Genomic DNA, 17,410 nt, shown 5'->3' with positions numbered 1-17,410 from the left:
AAAAAAAAAAGAGATCGGGCACGCGCCGGGAGAGCAGATCCCTCCGCTGCGCTCACGGACGGGAGTACAAAGGGTCTGTTGTCACACGGCCGGTGCGCCAGATCGTTTTCGGGCCCGGGCAACTGTCAGTTTTTCTCGAGGGTCTCGGCCGCAGGTAGATATTTTCGTTGCGTTTTTAAATGTGATTCTACGGGGCGATCTACGTTTATACATTTAAGGACACTTGTGATACGCGGATTCAGGTTAGTAACGGTCGCGTCGCGACGGATCGTCCGCCGGGGAGCCCTCCCTCGCGGCTGCCTTTGTCCTCGCTCGCTAATTTAACCCCCTTTATAGACAAGGTGTTTTTTTTTCATAGAGATTTGCTAAACCCCGTTCCCCGCCAAGTCCCATGCACCGTGCGTGCGGGTGTCCCGTTGCGCGAGGAGCGTCTCTCGTAGATTTAGCTCCGAGCGACCGTGCCGCGATATTTCGCGAGCGTTTAAATGTCGCGAGAAACGAACGACGACCTCCCAAGGATAATTTTTACTCTTCACTTTTATTCTGCCACTCGTTCGTACCACGTGCCGCGTAAATTCTGCGCTGGCAACAATTCTTAGCAAACTTTTACGATATCAAATATTTGGAACGCACGGACAAGAGCGAGATTTTTATTTTTTTGTTCCGAGTAATGACTGTGCAAATCATTAGCAAAGTAGTTTGTACGTAAACACATTTCGTATTCGTGCAACTGATACACGTCTATGAATTAGATATTCGTGCGGCAACGTACGAGAAGTTACGTTATAAAGACATTGATATACGGTAACAAAAAATTGTTGTTGAATAATTATATTATTTGATATAAATACATATGTAGTCTTTAAGAAACTATATTATATTTTTTGCGGGATTTTTAGTCTTTTTTTATTTATCCTACATTTTGTAATTCCTCTTATTTTCATAAAAGATAACAGTATTTTAATATTAATGATAGAGTGCTTTTACTGCTACGCATGCTGTAGTTTGATTATGTAGTTATTTAAGATTGTACGCAAAAACTAAATGGGATTTTTTTTTTTACAGAATGGCTCAGCGTCCTCAGAACTATGGGTCTACGGATCAACGGGTGGATGTACCTGAAATAGGATTTAGTCCTACTGAACTTTATAGTCTCTGTGAAAATATTACCACTAACATATATATGATTAACGCAAGTTGGAAAACTTTGGACAGAGCTTACAAAAACATTGGAACCAGTAAGGATAATCAAGTTTTAAGAGACAAAGTGTAAGTACTGTCGGGAATACAATAATTATAATAACAGAAATATGAAGGCCGATGTAACGAAAAATTTGAGAAAGTGTTCGATTTAAATATTCGTACGTTTGTGTCTTTCAGACATGTAACGCAAACGAGCACCAATCAGGTGGTCACGCAGATAAGCAAGGACATAGCGAGATTGACGGTGCTGATGAGACGTGGCGAGAAGCAGCAAAAATTACAAATCGAAAAACTCACGACAGACTTTAAAGATGCGTTACAGAGATATTCCGATATGCAGAAGGTGTGCGAGATACGTCTTAAAATATTCAAGTAGTTTTGATTACAAAAAGATCTTAATTACGATACATCGTTTTGTTTGATATTAATGGTAATTATGTTGTTCCTCACAGTCAATTGCTGAGAAGATGAAGAGACATATTTTAGCTGTGACTAATATAGAAAATTCAATGGACGGGGAGGATGCTGAAGAGACACACCGCCTACTTCTGACGCAGGAACAAGAGAGCAGGTCCACGCAAAGGTTTGGAAACAACATCTTTTTTGCATTTCACACAAAGCAACGGAGTACTTGTGCGTTCATAAGTAATGCAGAAAATCTTACCTATTTGCTTAGTTGGAACAATAACAATGGTTTTCGTTGGTTGCATTTTGGACAATAGAAGCTATCGTGATTGTATCGGCTAATGGAGATCGTAAGATTTTCTGGATCAAATACATAGCGATAGACCTTGTGGATTTTTTGTAGCATGCCCGTGACAAAAAAAAAGATAGACCGAACTTAAAATTTCAGTGAAAAAAAAAAAAATAATGACAAAGTCAGAGATATTGGAAACGATGTGTGATCAATGTATATTATGGCATGCACAGGACACTCGAATTTCAACACGGGCTACTCTTAGAGAGAGAGGATAGGATAAAACGTATTGAGGGCGATATTTTGGATGTGAATCAAATTATGCGCGAACTCGCGGCACTGGTGCATCAGCAAGGCGATACTATTGGTAAGCGTCTTCCTTTTCAGTGCTGATAATCGTAAGAGCTTTAAATTTTTTTTATAATGTAAATGTAATGAAAATGATGCAAAATGTAAAAACGCAATTTTTCAATCTATTGATATTTGCCTTGTTATAAAATACACGTGCTACGCGCATGGAACCTAATGATTTTTTTTTTTTTACAGATACAATTGACAACCATATAGAGAATATACACGGCAATGTCGAGCTAGGTGCGCAGGAACTGGAGAAGGGAAGTAATTACCAAAGTAAATTTCGTCGGAAAGTTTATATCTTGTTGTTACTTGCGATTATAGTTGCCATTGTATTAACTGTTATTCTAGTCGTTAAATTAAGTTAGCAACCCTAGCCTTTACGCGGGTCTCACTGATGAACGAAAAGGGTTGTCTCAATCTATTTCATATGTCATTTGAAAGTAGTTTCTTCAAGGACCATCTCGTTTTGCCCGTTTCTATATATTGGAGATGTAACGAGGAGAGTATAGAGACTTATTTTATATCTGCTTACGAATGGAATTGTCTCCTGTATTTTTGGAGATGTTAGCCATTTTGAAATTTTATAAAACAGTATTTAATATTTTCATGTGTAAAATATGGATTTTTATAGGCTCTTTTATTATGTTTTACACACTAGCTCAATTATTACCGAATAAAATATTGGAGCATCAGTAAAGGCTAATACTGCCTTTATCATTTCTCACACATGCCTATCTTATAATTATACAATAGTTACTACAAATGATATTAATTTTTCATATATTATTCGAGTATGAAGGATTTTGTATTCTAAAAACTAAAAATCGTATTTATTTCTCATGAGTATTGCTTTAATATTACGCGTAAAAAAAACTTTAAAAATGTCGTGCTTCAATAGCTTTAAACTACCCAATGGTGATACAAATATTCGTGTCAATAACAGAAATAATATTTATTAATATCAGTTTATAGTTTGAAAACATACATGTTGGAACTATAGTATATCAACTTGACTGATGCGTTTCCTTAGCAAAATCTATCTAGATCATTACGTAAAAATTATATTCTGTATAAAAATTTGTAAACAAATTTATAGATAGGCAGAAGAAGACGTATGTTTCGCATGTCAATGAACACAAAGCTGCGCAAATAAAATGTTATCTATTTATTGTCGCCACATGAAGAAATGGTATTACTAAGACACACATACAATTATAATCAAACTAATACAAAATTTTGCATACATGTATTTTAATCGTATTTGTATTAAATATTATTTTCATATATTGGTCTAAATTATCAATCGGAATAAATTAATATTATTACACATATGAGTACTAATCGTAATCAATAACTTGCTATATAATGCAAATAAAGCCAAATTAGATAGATGGAAATTGTGATCATTATAATTAGCGCTATAATTGACTCTCATAATCAACTAGAAGAGTACTCCTTATGGCAACTCTTGTAATAAAATTGTATTAATTGACTTAATTAATGCATAAAGATTAAATTATGCATTTTCTGAAAGCAACGTCAAATTATTTGTATATACTTCGTTATACATTCAAACTCGTATTTTTATCCTGTATAATAAATATAATTCCAATTTGATTGGAAAATTCCCGTAAAATATAATGAAGGTGCTAATTTAACTTGCAAATAATGATTTTGTATTATTTCATACATATTATATGTATATGAAATAAATTTCATGAATAACAAAAATATATTTTAAAAAAGATACATTAAGTTTTTCATGGGAGATAGAGAAAATGATTTTTAAGAAATATTGTAACCTAAATATATACAAAGTATTAATATACGTATCTTTTCAATTTTCTTTAAGATTTGGGATATTGCGCCATAGATTATTAAATATCAATGCTTTTTTATAATTACATCATTGAAGAAATGTCACCTATATTTAAAGTTATATATTGCCAGACACAAAAAATATATTTGATTGAGACAGCCATTTTCCTACGATTACTCGATTCTGATATGATTATTAGGCATTCCGGATCTTAAAAATCCAACGTATAATTATTAAGATTATAATCTGAATATTGTATATACAACTAATTATTAACATCATTTAAATAAATAGTGCTATGATATTGATATCGATACGAACGCTTAATATCAAGTATAATAGCTTTATTATCATTGTTGATTTGTATGTGCTAAATTAATATTAGGCATTAAATTATGTTTTGTTCTTTGCAAATAAAAGTTTTTTTATACCCTGTATATGATATGGATTATATAACATATTGATTTGTATTCAAAAATATAAAAATACATTTAAAAATGCCCAATCTAGGGCATTGTATTATGAAAAAGCATAAATGAAATGTGTGTAAGGAAATATACATACGAATCCGAGATATCCACTTTTATTGATTTTCCAAATCGCTAATAGATAAATCATATCAAAGGTTTAAGTATTTTATTAATCTTTATGTCTAATAATAGATTTTTTGTTACATTGTAGTATAAAAACTTATTTCTGTAGTAAGATATATACATACGAGTGATCCAGAACTTTTTGCCATTACAAGGTTCATATTTAGTAATAGATAAAAATCCATTTCTATGACATGTGTGAAAAATTAATATCTGTGTAAAATTTTCTTGTATTAATACAATCTTATTTACAGGGGAATATTTTGCGAAAAGCGAGTCTCGTAGAAGAAAAACTATCTTCGTATTCTTCGTAACTTGTAACTACAGCACATTGTGCTCTATAATATTCTAATTTAATATACAATGTACATATGTATAAATACGTTCTCTTGACGTTCTCCTAACAATTTGAAATTACGTAAAAAATATTGCAATGCAACAAGACTTATACGTATCCTTTAAAAATGAGATAATATCCAGTTTTATATCGGTAACAGTCTCAATATATAGAAAATTAAATCTCAGTATCTTCTAAAATAGAAGTCGTATACAAGATTCTTATTATTTTTATGTAGCTTTTATACAACTCGGTGTTTTATAATGCAAGAGTCTGCGTATATCTAAGCTTTTATTTTGTTTTGTTGTTGAGATCGCCTGGCTTTTATTCGTGATTGCAAGGTGAGCAGTAGGCCTGCGAGAACGTCGTGATTCGGTAACTTTTTCGCGAACAATAAACGCTTGACTGAATCATCATACGTCAGAAGAGCTACCATATTTTGTAACAAAAACCCTTGACAATATTCTAGCAGCTGTGCCGCGTTATAGACCTGTAAATTGAAATATATGATCGTTTATTAAACGATAATCTAAAATATGCAATTAGAATGAGAATGTGTTGTTAGAAAAATATACCTTTGCGTGAATGTACATAGAAACAATATTGTCAAGATCCACCATCGTGGAACATTGGGCCTCACAGTATCTGAGCAAGCCATCAAGTTGAAAGAAATTAGCCGCTGCCATTAATTCCAGGACATCACTTTGATTAACTTCCAAAGTGGCGCAACCACCGTGATAAAGAAATTCCATAACCATCTGAAAATTTAAATACTTTTCTAAGGATGGTCAGCTCAGATTGTCCTTAATATTATCTTAATTATCTCGAACACATAAAATTATTAAAATATTACTGAACAACTCTCTAGGGGATAATATCGCATGTAACACATGTCTAAATTAATAACAATTGCATACCTGGAATATGTGATATCTTATGTCATTAATTTGCACAATAGGAGGATTGCCTTCACATAGTTTGGAGCTTAACATATTCCTAAATCTTGGAGAAGATGTGACGAGTACAATTTTATGACCATAGAAAACACGACCTTCAACTCTAAATTGCACATCGCTTAATTCTGGATTATTCACAAACTTCGGATCGATTCTTGATCCGCTCGAAAGCGTAGTATCTCTAATCGGTTTGATCGGCTCCCATCCGAAACATGTGCAAAATATATCAGCGAGCAAGAGCGTCGTGCCTTCCTTCTGGAAATGATACAAACATATCTTACATAAATACCATTAGTGCAATTTTCTTTAGTAAACCACATTATTTTATTTATAGCGGTTTATTTTATAAACAATCTTGAAACAAATGATATTTGTAAATTATGTAATTTACCTTACTATATCTAAAAATATTGAATAAAAGTGGCAAACATTCCTGCACGAACTGCGTGGAATAATCGTCTGGGCAGACTTGGAGAAAGTCTTGAAGTAATTGATCTATAACCGAGTCCAATCGCATTTCGTGAGCTGTTGCGAGACTGTGCATCCAACAGTGTAATGTCCAGCCTACTTTTAACCCGCGAAGTTCCATGGTAATATCTGTTAATCATAATAAATCGTGATTACATAATATAATTGTAATATAAAACAGAAATCTTAATATTCTATTTTATGCATAATTTATATGCTTAAGAGGTCCATTATTTTCTTACCTAAATGATTGCTTTCCGCGCTATGATACATCGCTTCTTGTAACGCCTTCGTTTGTATCTTATTAAATACCGGTTCCTTGCCTTCTCTGCGAGCTCCTCTTCCTTCGGCAGTTTGCTGTTGAGAATTACCGGCGTTACCTTCCGCTAATATCTCTTCCAAAGATAATATCTCTTTTTCTCCTCGCTTGGCTGAGAAGTTGAGTGGATGCGATAGCAGTTGATGAAGACAGCTTCTCTGGCCATGCGCCGTAGCCACCGAGATTGCGCTATTTAAATTAATACAACATTAAAAATTAATTTTTGTTAATCTCAATGCATTGCGATCTGACATCTATTTTGATATCTTGATGTTGTAGACTAGATTTTACACAGTAATTTCTTTATTAAATCGCAATCCATTGTTCAACAAAATCTGACTACAATCATAATTAAGTAGCAAAGTGTTAATGCTAAATTACCTGTAACAACCACGTTGCACGGAACCTGAGTAGGAAAACGAGTCCTTGATTAGAGTGGACAGAAACGGCTGCGCTCCGTGTGCCAGGAGCAGAGCTACCATCTCGTTATTTCCCGACGCTGTGGCTGCTTGCAGAGGCGTAACCGTGCACTTATCCTCGCTGAGTTTCGCGCCGCCTTCCACCGCGGCACCTCTCTCCAACAATATTCTCGCGATATTGCAGTGACCCAATAGAGCCGTGTAAGTCAAAGCGGTCCAGTGTTGCGTCTCCGCATTGAAGGCGGTCTGCGCGTAACACATGCCACTAGGAATAGCTCCGCCAGGACCGTTAGGACTATTAGACGCTACGTTCGCGTTCGGCATCGTTTTATTGGGCGTTATCATCGCCGACTGATTGATCGGGCTTCTAACGTTCGATATACCGGACGTTTGTGGGATCTTGGAAGGTGTATTCGAGGACGAGCTCGTCGTGGGTGGCGGGCTTTCGATGTTCAAGTCTGCCCCGGCATCCAGTAAAGCCATCACAGCTGATTCATCACCGTTGACGCACGCTAGCATCAGAGCCGTGAATCCGGCGTCATTCACCGTGTTGATTTTCGTTGAAGGCAACAACGGCATTGCCTGGGCTATGAGATCCGTCCGCCCGCTAGTCAACATCTTGAAGGCCATATCCAACGTCAGCAACCGAACGTATTCGGCATCGTCGATGCGCTTTGAACACACCGCGATCTCCTCGGAGCTACGTATATAATATTGCAAATTTTAACAAGTTTTACAGAGTGTTAGAAATCTCAGGGTGTAAAGATTATCGCAAAATTAAAATAAATTTGAATATTTAAATCTAAAATTATATATGATAAAATAACTTACCTTATTGGTCGAACGGGACAATCTACGCCAGGCAACAATAGTCGGGCAGCTTGATTAATGTCATCTTGATCCATGACCAGACCGTGTCTGTGCTCGGTGTGCGCTGCAGCTACTCGCAACCATTCTACTAAAGGTGGTAGCACTACGTAAGCTCGTTCGTAAGCTAATTCCTGTATTCCAGATCCACGTTCGCCGTGCTCCAGCTGAAATATTTTGATCAGGTCAATGACACAAAATATGGTTTAAAATGACTTTAAAAACAATACGTTTTGTAATATACAACTTAATAATTATTATTTGCCGAAAAATTAATGCACCACCTTCATTCGAGTCTCAAAGATAAATCCCATACCTGCGAGCACCTCATGTAGTAAAATAGGGCATGTAACGCCCTCATTGTCAATGGTACGGGGCAGCGTCCTGCTTGCGCTACCTTGGAAATCAAATCGATCAATTCCGACATCGATCCCACGCAAGTCGTAAGCAACGACGGTTCCAAAGCTGACTGAGCTACATCCCGCCCGCTGCGCGACGACGATGACGAGTTCAAGGAACTTACACTTGCCCAACGAGGCATCGCGAGAGCGCCTGAAATAGTAAAAGATATTTCGATTCAGCATGTAAGATTAGCGTAAATTAATAAAGATCGCATTGTATAAACATTCACGCTTAAGCATCTTTAAATGAAAAGAAAATTTCTTAGTCATATATTCTATCAGTCTTCCATCAAATCACAATAATTTTATAATTAAAAAAAAAATTAATAAACGGAGATAAAATCGAAATCAAAATTCAAAAAATAATTGAAATCGGATAAATCTATTAAAATAGATATATGTAATTGAGAGTTAGCTGGTATTGAATGATTCTTTTCTTAATAAAAAATAAGATTACAGACCCGATGCCGTTCGACCGGCATTGAGATGCGCGTATGGCTGTAACAGGCCCCATAAGTCGCCGCTATTGGCTATAGCGTGCTCCAGCATTGTCGCCGTGAGGGTCGTATGCGGTTCGGTCGGCACGCATTGTAGCAGTATCTCCTCCAGAAGATTCTCGATCCCGGCCGTTAGATATATCGCGGCATACTCGTGAATCATCCGCCCGAGTCTCACGTCGGACATCCAACGTAAGAAACGTCCGACTGGCAATTGTAGCCCCGAACGGGATGCCTTCGATTGTTTCAGCTGATCGCCAGATACAGCAAACATCGCGGCAGCTCGAAGGCAAGCCTTTAAACAAGGCGGACTCAAATGACTATGTTTAGTGTTAAGTGCGTCCATCGCGATTGGATTATCATCAGCTATTATTAGAATAGATTACTCTAGTTATCAGGGTATTAACTGCAGGATATTATTATTAGATATCACGTAACTGCAGATGTAATTCTACGCGTACCTTGGTGCAAGAATCCGCCAGAGCCGGGCAGAGTACGATCTTGAAGGCGCTGTACACCTCGTGCTTACTGCAGAGACCTATGGGCTTCGCTAATCTCTGAGTCTCGCGGCCGATCCTGACTAGCGCGCGTTGCAGGAGATAGGAAAGCCGCGGAATCGTCTCCATCGAGACTTGCTCCATGTGCTCTCTCGTGCGACCGTTCTGAAGTACACGTAGCACGTCGTGGTGAGTCCACGGTAGTTGCTGCAGTTCCACCAAACGATTGTGAGAGTCCACCCAGACGAACTCATCGGCACTGGTCACATTGGTGTTAATCGTCTCCAGGCTGGAGTGTCGCATCAGCCTCCTAACTGCGGGTTCCGAGCTCTCCGAGCCGCTCAACGAAGAGTACGTGGACGAAGATTTGTGCGAGCGCATCGTCAGCTGTTGGATCGCCAGTTTTATATCCTCCAAACCAGAACCTGACCACGGTACCTGTAGCTGCAAGCGAAATAAAAAATGCTGGAAATGGTTTCGAGAAATAAAATAATACAAAACTTCACAAGCCAAAAATACATCTTGATTTTAATTGAGATGTGATTAGATAATTAAATTTTATAAAAACAAAAATTAATACTGATTGATATGTACTGGAATATTTATAGTTTAATCGTTCAATTAATTTTCTACAGACGTGACAGAGAAAGAACAGAAAATCATTCGTCAAATATAGAAACGGTTCTATAAAATTTGGATCATGCGGAACCTTAGCGGGAGTAGCTCGGTGCCGGTTGCGATTTTGTCCGGATCGACTCCTGCCATTCCTTTGGGTGACCGACGCCGAGAGTCGATCGTCTTCGGGCACGGCGTTCAATTGCCGAGGACTGTGGGCTCTATGATGACGATGCGGCGGTGAACTACTGCTCGTGTGGCCACCAGTATCCGACATGCTCGCGTGTCCCGATGATCGATTCTCATCGGAGGAGCTGTTGCCGGTGCATTCCGGCCGCCTCTGCAAAAATCGCAGAATTTTTCAACTCTAATTCTTCGCGATTTTCAACATGCATTTAAAATATTGATAAGATATCAAAGAAACATTAAAAATTAAATATATACCCGTGGAATATTAAATATACCCCGTTGTAGATAAACTGACATATTTCTATATACCTGAAGCGCACGGAGTTCGTGTAAACTGAGATGATGATGCTGGGAGTGACGGGGGTGCTGCGGGGTCGGTGTCGGTGCCACGCTGTCCGTATCTCTTTCCGGTATCATATGGACCATATCGTGGACCCCGCTTTTAGGGGAATTCTCGGTGAAATCCTTAGAGTAAGAAGGGCAATATATCTCGCGGCTATTTCCACCGCCCGGTCTGTAAAAGAATTTTTATCTTGGTTCGACGAATAATTTACTCCCTCTTATTTATATCGTCCCTTATATTAATTATTCTCACTCTTAAGAGTAAAAATAAATGACATAGGTTTTTTTATTCATTTGACAAAGCTTATTTTTAGAGTGTCAGGCTTAATTACTGAACCGCGGTGTGAAAGAATACGCTCGCGGCAACTCGTAGCGACGTGCTTTAAAATCTCGCTTATAGCAGACGGGTTTCTCTACCCGAACGACCGAGAAATGATACCCGATATTCAATTATCGCAGGGATAACTCTAGCGGCTCGCTTGCGCCGTCTTATCGGACCTCCCTCCCCCCCGCGTGAAGAAGCAAACATATAATACGGAGTCTGGACAGGTGCATTCCGCGGAGGCACTCGTCTCGTGGAAGTTACGCTCTCGAAAAGTCGTAATCTACGCAGCTAACTGCGACGTCCGATTTCTAGCTCTGGAGACGCGCTCAGGAGATAAGAGTCGCATAACATCCATGAAGAAACGGATAAACGGAACTGCGTTCGCGTTGCCCTAATGAGACTCGCATCACTTGTAAAACCGTTGTAATGACCGTAAGACTCTTTGGGAAAGGTTTCTCAATTAACCCTGGAATGCCAGCGACACGGAGCTGCTGATATATGTAGCACCCTCGCAAAAAAAATGCATTATAGTTTGCGGCGGCTGCGAGTCTCGGCTATGAATGCGCTAAAACGCGTTAAAAGTTAAACAAAGCTACGTGGCCACGTGGACTTTGAATCGCTCACGTTCCGTCGGATATTTTTTAGATTAATTAATTTCTAGGAAGTATGGAACATCATGGTATTTTGCCAATCTCGAACTTCCCTGTGGTATAAATATGTTTCAGAGAGAAAGTGCGGTGAAAAAAATCGAAACAAAACACGCGCCGAGCATTCTATTGGAAACGAAACAAACCGTCGGCATCACGATCCTAAAATTATTTATACTAATAACGCGTCCGCTCAATTAAGGTTCCGCGAAATAAGCAGCTATGATATACGTCGAATGCGTTTCGCAATCCTTATGAACGCTATTATATTCAATTGCGCGACCATTGTTGGCCGATATATCGACGCCGAGGATTTAGCTTCGACAACTTTCAAATCCGACATTAGGGAGTTGCGCAAACCGCGCGCGCTCGGTATCGCGGGAGATACCGAGACAGAAAATGCAGCAACGCAGGTAGCGTATCGGGCTAAATCAATTCCCGGTTACGGTATACACGTTTTACGCGAAAAGTGCGCAATATGCGCAGACCGCGGCATTTTAATTCGCTTCTCTCATTTCACTTTTTAACCACGACTTCTTGCGAAACGCGCTAACGCGATTATCCAAACGACACGCGCGCGCGCGCGCGCGTTATCACATAAAATTAGGCTCGGTTCGGCAATAAGGAAGTTGCCTTAAAAATATTATTATTTGTGTACAAGAAGTAATAATCGTATTTAACGTACTGTTTATCAAAGTTTCATCATTAAACAGAATTATTATCTTTCTCCAATCTCTTTCTCCTGCATATATTAATTTGATCGTAATTCATAAAACAGACTTCGCGATTGTATTTCGAAGATTTCATTAAATAGGCATGTATAACGCGATATGTAAAATAGATCCCCGATATATATTTTTAAGGTCTATTTTAAAAAGGAGGAATTCTAAGAAAGCAAAAGGGGCGAAAAAAAGCGCACGTACACGACACGCACGGCCCGCGAGGCATTCAACTCGAATGCACTCATTATGCACTTTGAGAGGCATCACTGTTGGAATCCGAGCATTAGCGGTGCATCATCTGGATTTCCTTGGAGAGCGCGAAGAACGGATCGTTTGTACGTCGCGGTCGGGGAATAAATCAGCGAGCGAGCGCGCGGCTAGGAGTCTTAAAACAACTCGTAATCGCGATACGTAATGCTGATTCGAGGCGGCTCAACACGACGATTTACACGCACGTCCCATTGCACGATATCGATTCGATACAGCGCGCGATCAACGTTTTATTCGAGCGCGCGCATCCGTCAGTCACGCGGAGGAAAATTAAATGAACGCGGAGAGATAAGATATTCTTGAACGCGAGCTCTCCGCGACTGGCGATGCTGTCCGGGTCGCTTGTGAATCACGAATTACAGAGTGGTGATCGTTCCTCATGAGTGCGCAAAATCGGTGACATGTTTAGATATACGCGTCCGTCCGTCTCGCGAGATAAATATTCCATTACCTTATCTCGCGACTGTAGCTGGAAATCGGCTGCAGTCGCTTAAAATTTCGCTATACCTTTATCATCCGCGAGTCTTAACGTGCAAATCGATTTTAGATCGTCTCAATACCGTTCGTGTCTTGTTTCATCAAGAAATCGTAAAATAATTTAACAACGATTTAATCAAGTGTTATTACAACCACGTCTTTCGTATGGAAAAGAAAATATATTACATTCTGAACAAATTTCTTCATGTATATTCTATACAGAAAAATAAATAGTAAATATATTCTAAATCAAGATTGTTTCATAAATTATTAAATTTTATAATTTAATATTCAGAACGTGCATATCTCAAAAATCGTAATAGATCATTCGTTATTAAAATTATTTCATTTCTAACAGAACGTTTGTCTCTCAAAAACGAGACGTCCGCGTCGGTCAAATAAGTCAATCAATCTTCCTCATTATAGCATGCGTGATTTCGAACGGCAAACGACCCGCGGAAACGACAACAGGTATCAAGTTTAATACGAAAGAGAACGCACGCATGACGCGCGCAGGGAGGAAACCCGATTCGCCGAAGGGCAGAGCGCGTCATCCATTTTTCTTCCTCCGTCAACGACAAGCGCGTGCACGCGTGCGTATACGAGTGTGTGCGCGTGAATTTACCCCCTCAGTCGCCACTGCTGCACGAAACTCCAATCCGCCTTGAACCCGCTCGTATCCCCCGGCAAGGACCAATAGTCCTCCAGCTGGCTTTCGTCCTCCTCTATCCTCAGCACGTCCTCCCTGCTGGGGCTGACGTTCACCACGATCTCGCGCGCGGCCTTGGGATCGCCGTTCTCCATCGCGGAATCTCGTCGTCCCGCGTCCTCTTCCCGCTCCGACGCCGACGCGTCCCGCGGACGAGCCTCCGTCTCATCGTTCCGCGGGTGCAACGACGTCTCGGAATCCTCGTTGCGTCTCGATGTCACCTGCACGCACGCTTCCGGTAACGGCGGTGACGGCGGCGCCGGCGACGGAGGCAGAGGCGGGGGCTGCTGCTGCTGTTGCTGCCTCGCTTTGTCCTCTTTCGGTCTCGGATTCGAGTCCCCGAAGTAGATGACCGTCTTGTGACTCGTGTCCCTCCCCGGTTTCGCGATGTCGTTGCTGGGCGTCCACGGTTTCGGATCACGACCGTCGTTTCCGCCGCGGCGACTTCGGTCCTCCAAGGTCGAGCTCCTCTCGTAATCGTCGTGCCTCACGACTTCCCGCCACTCCTCTCGCGCCGGAGGCTTCGGCAGGAAGGGTACGGCTCGGCGCAGAATAAAATTCGTCCCTTCGTAGCCGATCTTCTGCTGAACCTCGACGCCGTTGGCGCTCATCTTGCAGCCTTTCAACTCGCGGCACAACACGCACCTGCAGTCCTCGGTGCACTGGGCTCGTCTCGTGGACGGCATGTCATTCACGACCGGTCATTCTAGGATGCGCGGTCTCTAATCAGCCTCGGCAAGGCGGAACCTTCGCGCTCATCTGTAGCGCCCGGATGCGAAAAATGTGAAAGCGTGACCAAAAGATCCGGTTTCCCCGTCGATATAGTATCCCGAATTAATTCCCGGTTTAATTGTACACGTTTCACTGTTGCAGTCGCGCCTTGTCCGCACTGTTATTCAAAACAGCTCGCATTAATCCGTAATGTTTACAAACGCGACATCAGGTTTCTAAAACGCGAGCTCGTTCGATTGTATCGTGCAGAATTGCAGAGTGTATCACAGATTTATATTTCGCTGCGGTACCATGAATTTTCGCTTATCACGATTACTTTTATTTCGCTCAACTGCGGCTTTCGCGAGCAAGTCATTGGAATTCGTCGCAACTTTTCCTCGCGGGATCGTAGGATGTCGGTTTCTCGCGGTTTCCTGCCATGATAACGTTCATCGCTCCAGTTTCACGCCGCGAAATTTCCTCATTGATTCGTTAAAAATTTCTTTCCGACACAGCGACGAAGATGTCTCATCGACCGAGCGAATCAGCGGATCTTAATTAGATCTATGAACGATCGATTACTCCGCGACACCGGCGGCACACGGAAGCTTCGAGAGAGATTTTCCTTCAATTACTGTCAATAACACATCACGGACAAAAAAAGGGGCGAAGATTATCGCGGATTAACACGAGCGGCTGCAGAAGAAACCGAATCGCCGAACGAACCGTATAATTACGGTGTTACTTTTTTTCCGCTGCATTAGTACGGCACTCATCGTACTGCTCTCAATGTAAACACGCGACTGAGACGACGACGCCGACGTGTCTACGAGCTTCCTGTGCCGATGCGATGCACAGGTGAAACGTGCGCGCCTCCCTCGCGGTGCACCGCACAGAGTCGGGGAAAAGAAGAGATATCCGTATCACTTTCCTACCTTCACCGTACGTGCGTGTGCGTGCGTATGCGTATGCGCGTACGTGTGCTACGTGTGCGCGTTCCCCCGCCCGCCGCTCTATCTTTCGTTCCGTCGCGCGTAAGTCGCGTAACTATGTGATATCACGGGAAAAGGAGCTTCGCTGCGCCTGTAAAAAAAAATATATATATACGCGTTCGCGTGCATGCGGCCGCAAATATAGAAATTACGCTCGGAGACGGTCCCCGCACTCGCCATTGTCCCCCATTGTCCCCCGCGATCCTCGCGAGCGATCTCGAGACTCGAGAGGCTGAGACTCGATTCTGAATCCCGAGTTAGCCCCGCACGAATCGACCGAATTGTCCACGACCACGTATACCACCTCGCAAGGCGATACGATCCCTATAACGATACGGAACCAATTGCGTAACAGCGTAACGGAATTACGTAATTATATAACGCTGCTAATCGTATAACGCCCCGGACTTTGTAAAACTGACCGCGCAACTCTCGCGAGCGCGAGTTACATGGACCTCCCCCGTAATCCGGTTGCGGAGACTTTATCGCGATATGAACGGGAGCTTATCACGAGAGCTGGCAGGCCGCGATTGCGACGTGCATAAGTGCCGGCCGCCGCTTGTAAACTGCCTGCCATGCTCTTTTCGCTGGCGAGCCGCAGGAAACGGGAGAGCACAAACGAGTATGTGTCTTTACAGAGAGAGATAGAGATAGAGATAGAGAGAGACAGAACACCCCACCATGTGTTTCGGGAAAGGACTTCCGGCGACCATCCTACTTCCTACGGCCGCGTACTCGAATCACATCGCCCCAGTCAGCGTCCGTGACGGGCTCTGACATCGCTTCCGATACTATACGCCATCGCGCTTTTTTTCAGCTTAGTTAGACGCGAAACGTCCGACGGTAGAAGTTCAGGATCAAGCGAATTCGTAAAATCCACTCGTACAACTTGACATTTAAAACGTACGTGAATTTTGGACTTGATTCGTGAGCCCTAGCTCCGAACATTCGTGATTTCCTTTTTTGTTAACTCATAAACAAATGCCATTATTAAAAACCCATTTTCTTAACCCTGTTCGTCGAAACTGCAGAAGGATTCAGTGCTAAAAGTATTTTTCCTTCCCTCTAGTACTTTCCGTTTAATTCTTTTCTTTGATAGCAGAAATTTTCTACCGCGAGATACAATCTAATCTACTTTCCAGGATTGATAATCTATGCAGATAACTAGATAGAAAATATCACGATAAATGCAGTAGTCTGTCTTTCAATATAGCGTATTGACGGTATAAGAGGGGTGTCGTGTTTTAATAATATCTCACGCCTGCGCGGTCTTATATATACGGTACCGTAACCTTTTGTATTTGTATCGCGCGAAATCTGTCCACACGATCGGCAGAGAAGGTCGACCGTGAGTAGCTGTTGATTCCTTCCGGTACTGTTTTACTGCCTCGCGTATATGAGGAAGATTCCCAGGAGGTATTCCTAGTAGCAATTAAATGCGTATGTACGGTTGAACACGGGGTGCTCGACACTCGCTCGCGGAAAACAGGAAGCGAAGTGGGTCAGCGTTAAAATCGTCGCCATTAGAATTATACGGCGACACTCGTCCCCGAATGCGCGTTCCGCTATTATTTCCGCGTGGATTATTATTATAGCGCGCGTATAAGGGCGTTCTCCTGATGTTGATGCAACCAGTGCCTCGGTGTCGGGCAATTATGAATACTTATGAGGCAATTCCCGGATTGAAATTGATAACGCGAACGGGTAAGTTGAACGTAACGCATCGCGACCGAAAGGCAGTTTCTGACCACGTGATTTGAATCTTTAACGGGATCTTGAAATATTAATAACATGCAAAACACTCTCATTTAAATTGTCTGTGCGATAAATTAATTTTATAATACGTTTGCCCAATATATTGTATCAAAATATCACGCAATACAAAGAGATTGTTCATATATCAATGTTCACACACACTATATAATTATGTTATATAAATAAATGTGCTTTTAACGTCTTTGAATTTTTAGCCGAAATTTAA

General features: G+C 41.2%; 2 protein-coding genes across 3 annotated transcripts; one reads left to right on the top strand and one right to left on the bottom strand.

Annotated features, from left to right (window-relative positions):
• Position 1: 1 nt before the first annotated feature.
• Syx13 (syntaxin 13) lies at positions 2–4,513 on the top strand. Of its 2 annotated transcripts, none has more exons than XM_077400091.1 (6): positions 2–154; positions 1,066–1,269; positions 1,381–1,546; positions 1,656–1,786; positions 2,134–2,267; positions 2,447–4,513. In XM_077400091.1, exons 2-6 carry the CDS (start codon positions 1,067–1,069, stop codon positions 2,620–2,622), a joined length of 810 nt encoding a protein of 269 aa, XP_077256217.1. In that variant the 5' UTR covers positions 2–154; position 1,066; the 3' UTR covers positions 2,623–4,513. The 2 variants fall into 2 exon arrangements, with proteins under 2 accessions (XP_077256217.1, XP_077256218.1); XM_077400092.1 differs by having other exon boundaries at positions 74–242.
• Positions 4,514–4,825: 312 nt separating this feature from the next.
• Positions 4,826–15,978, bottom strand: LOC143894056 (ankyrin repeat and BTB/POZ domain-containing protein 2-like). The gene is made up of 13 exons (XM_077400087.1): positions 13,643–15,978; positions 10,544–10,748; positions 10,140–10,385; positions 9,395–9,874; positions 8,898–9,228; positions 8,352–8,587; positions 8,000–8,202; positions 7,131–7,868; positions 6,673–6,938; positions 6,354–6,559; positions 5,924–6,217; positions 5,582–5,764; positions 4,826–5,496 (listed from the first exon to the last, which is right to left on the bottom strand). Exons 1-13 carry the CDS (start codon positions 14,410–14,412, stop codon positions 5,290–5,292), a joined length of 4,365 nt encoding a protein of 1,454 aa, XP_077256213.1. The 5' UTR covers positions 14,413–15,978; the 3' UTR covers positions 4,826–5,289.
• Positions 15,979–17,410: the final 1,432 nt, after the last annotated feature.

The sequence above is a fragment of the Temnothorax americanus genome, unplaced genomic scaffold (genome assembly GCF_048541705.1).
Source record: "Temnothorax americanus isolate GAGA-0224 unplaced genomic scaffold, ASM4854170v1 Scaffold13, whole genome shotgun sequence".
NCBI classification, from domain to species: domain Eukaryota; kingdom Metazoa; phylum Arthropoda; class Insecta; order Hymenoptera; family Formicidae; genus Temnothorax; species Temnothorax americanus.
Note: the sequence above shows the minus strand (reverse complement) of the source record. Positions and strands in the feature narration are given on the sequence as shown.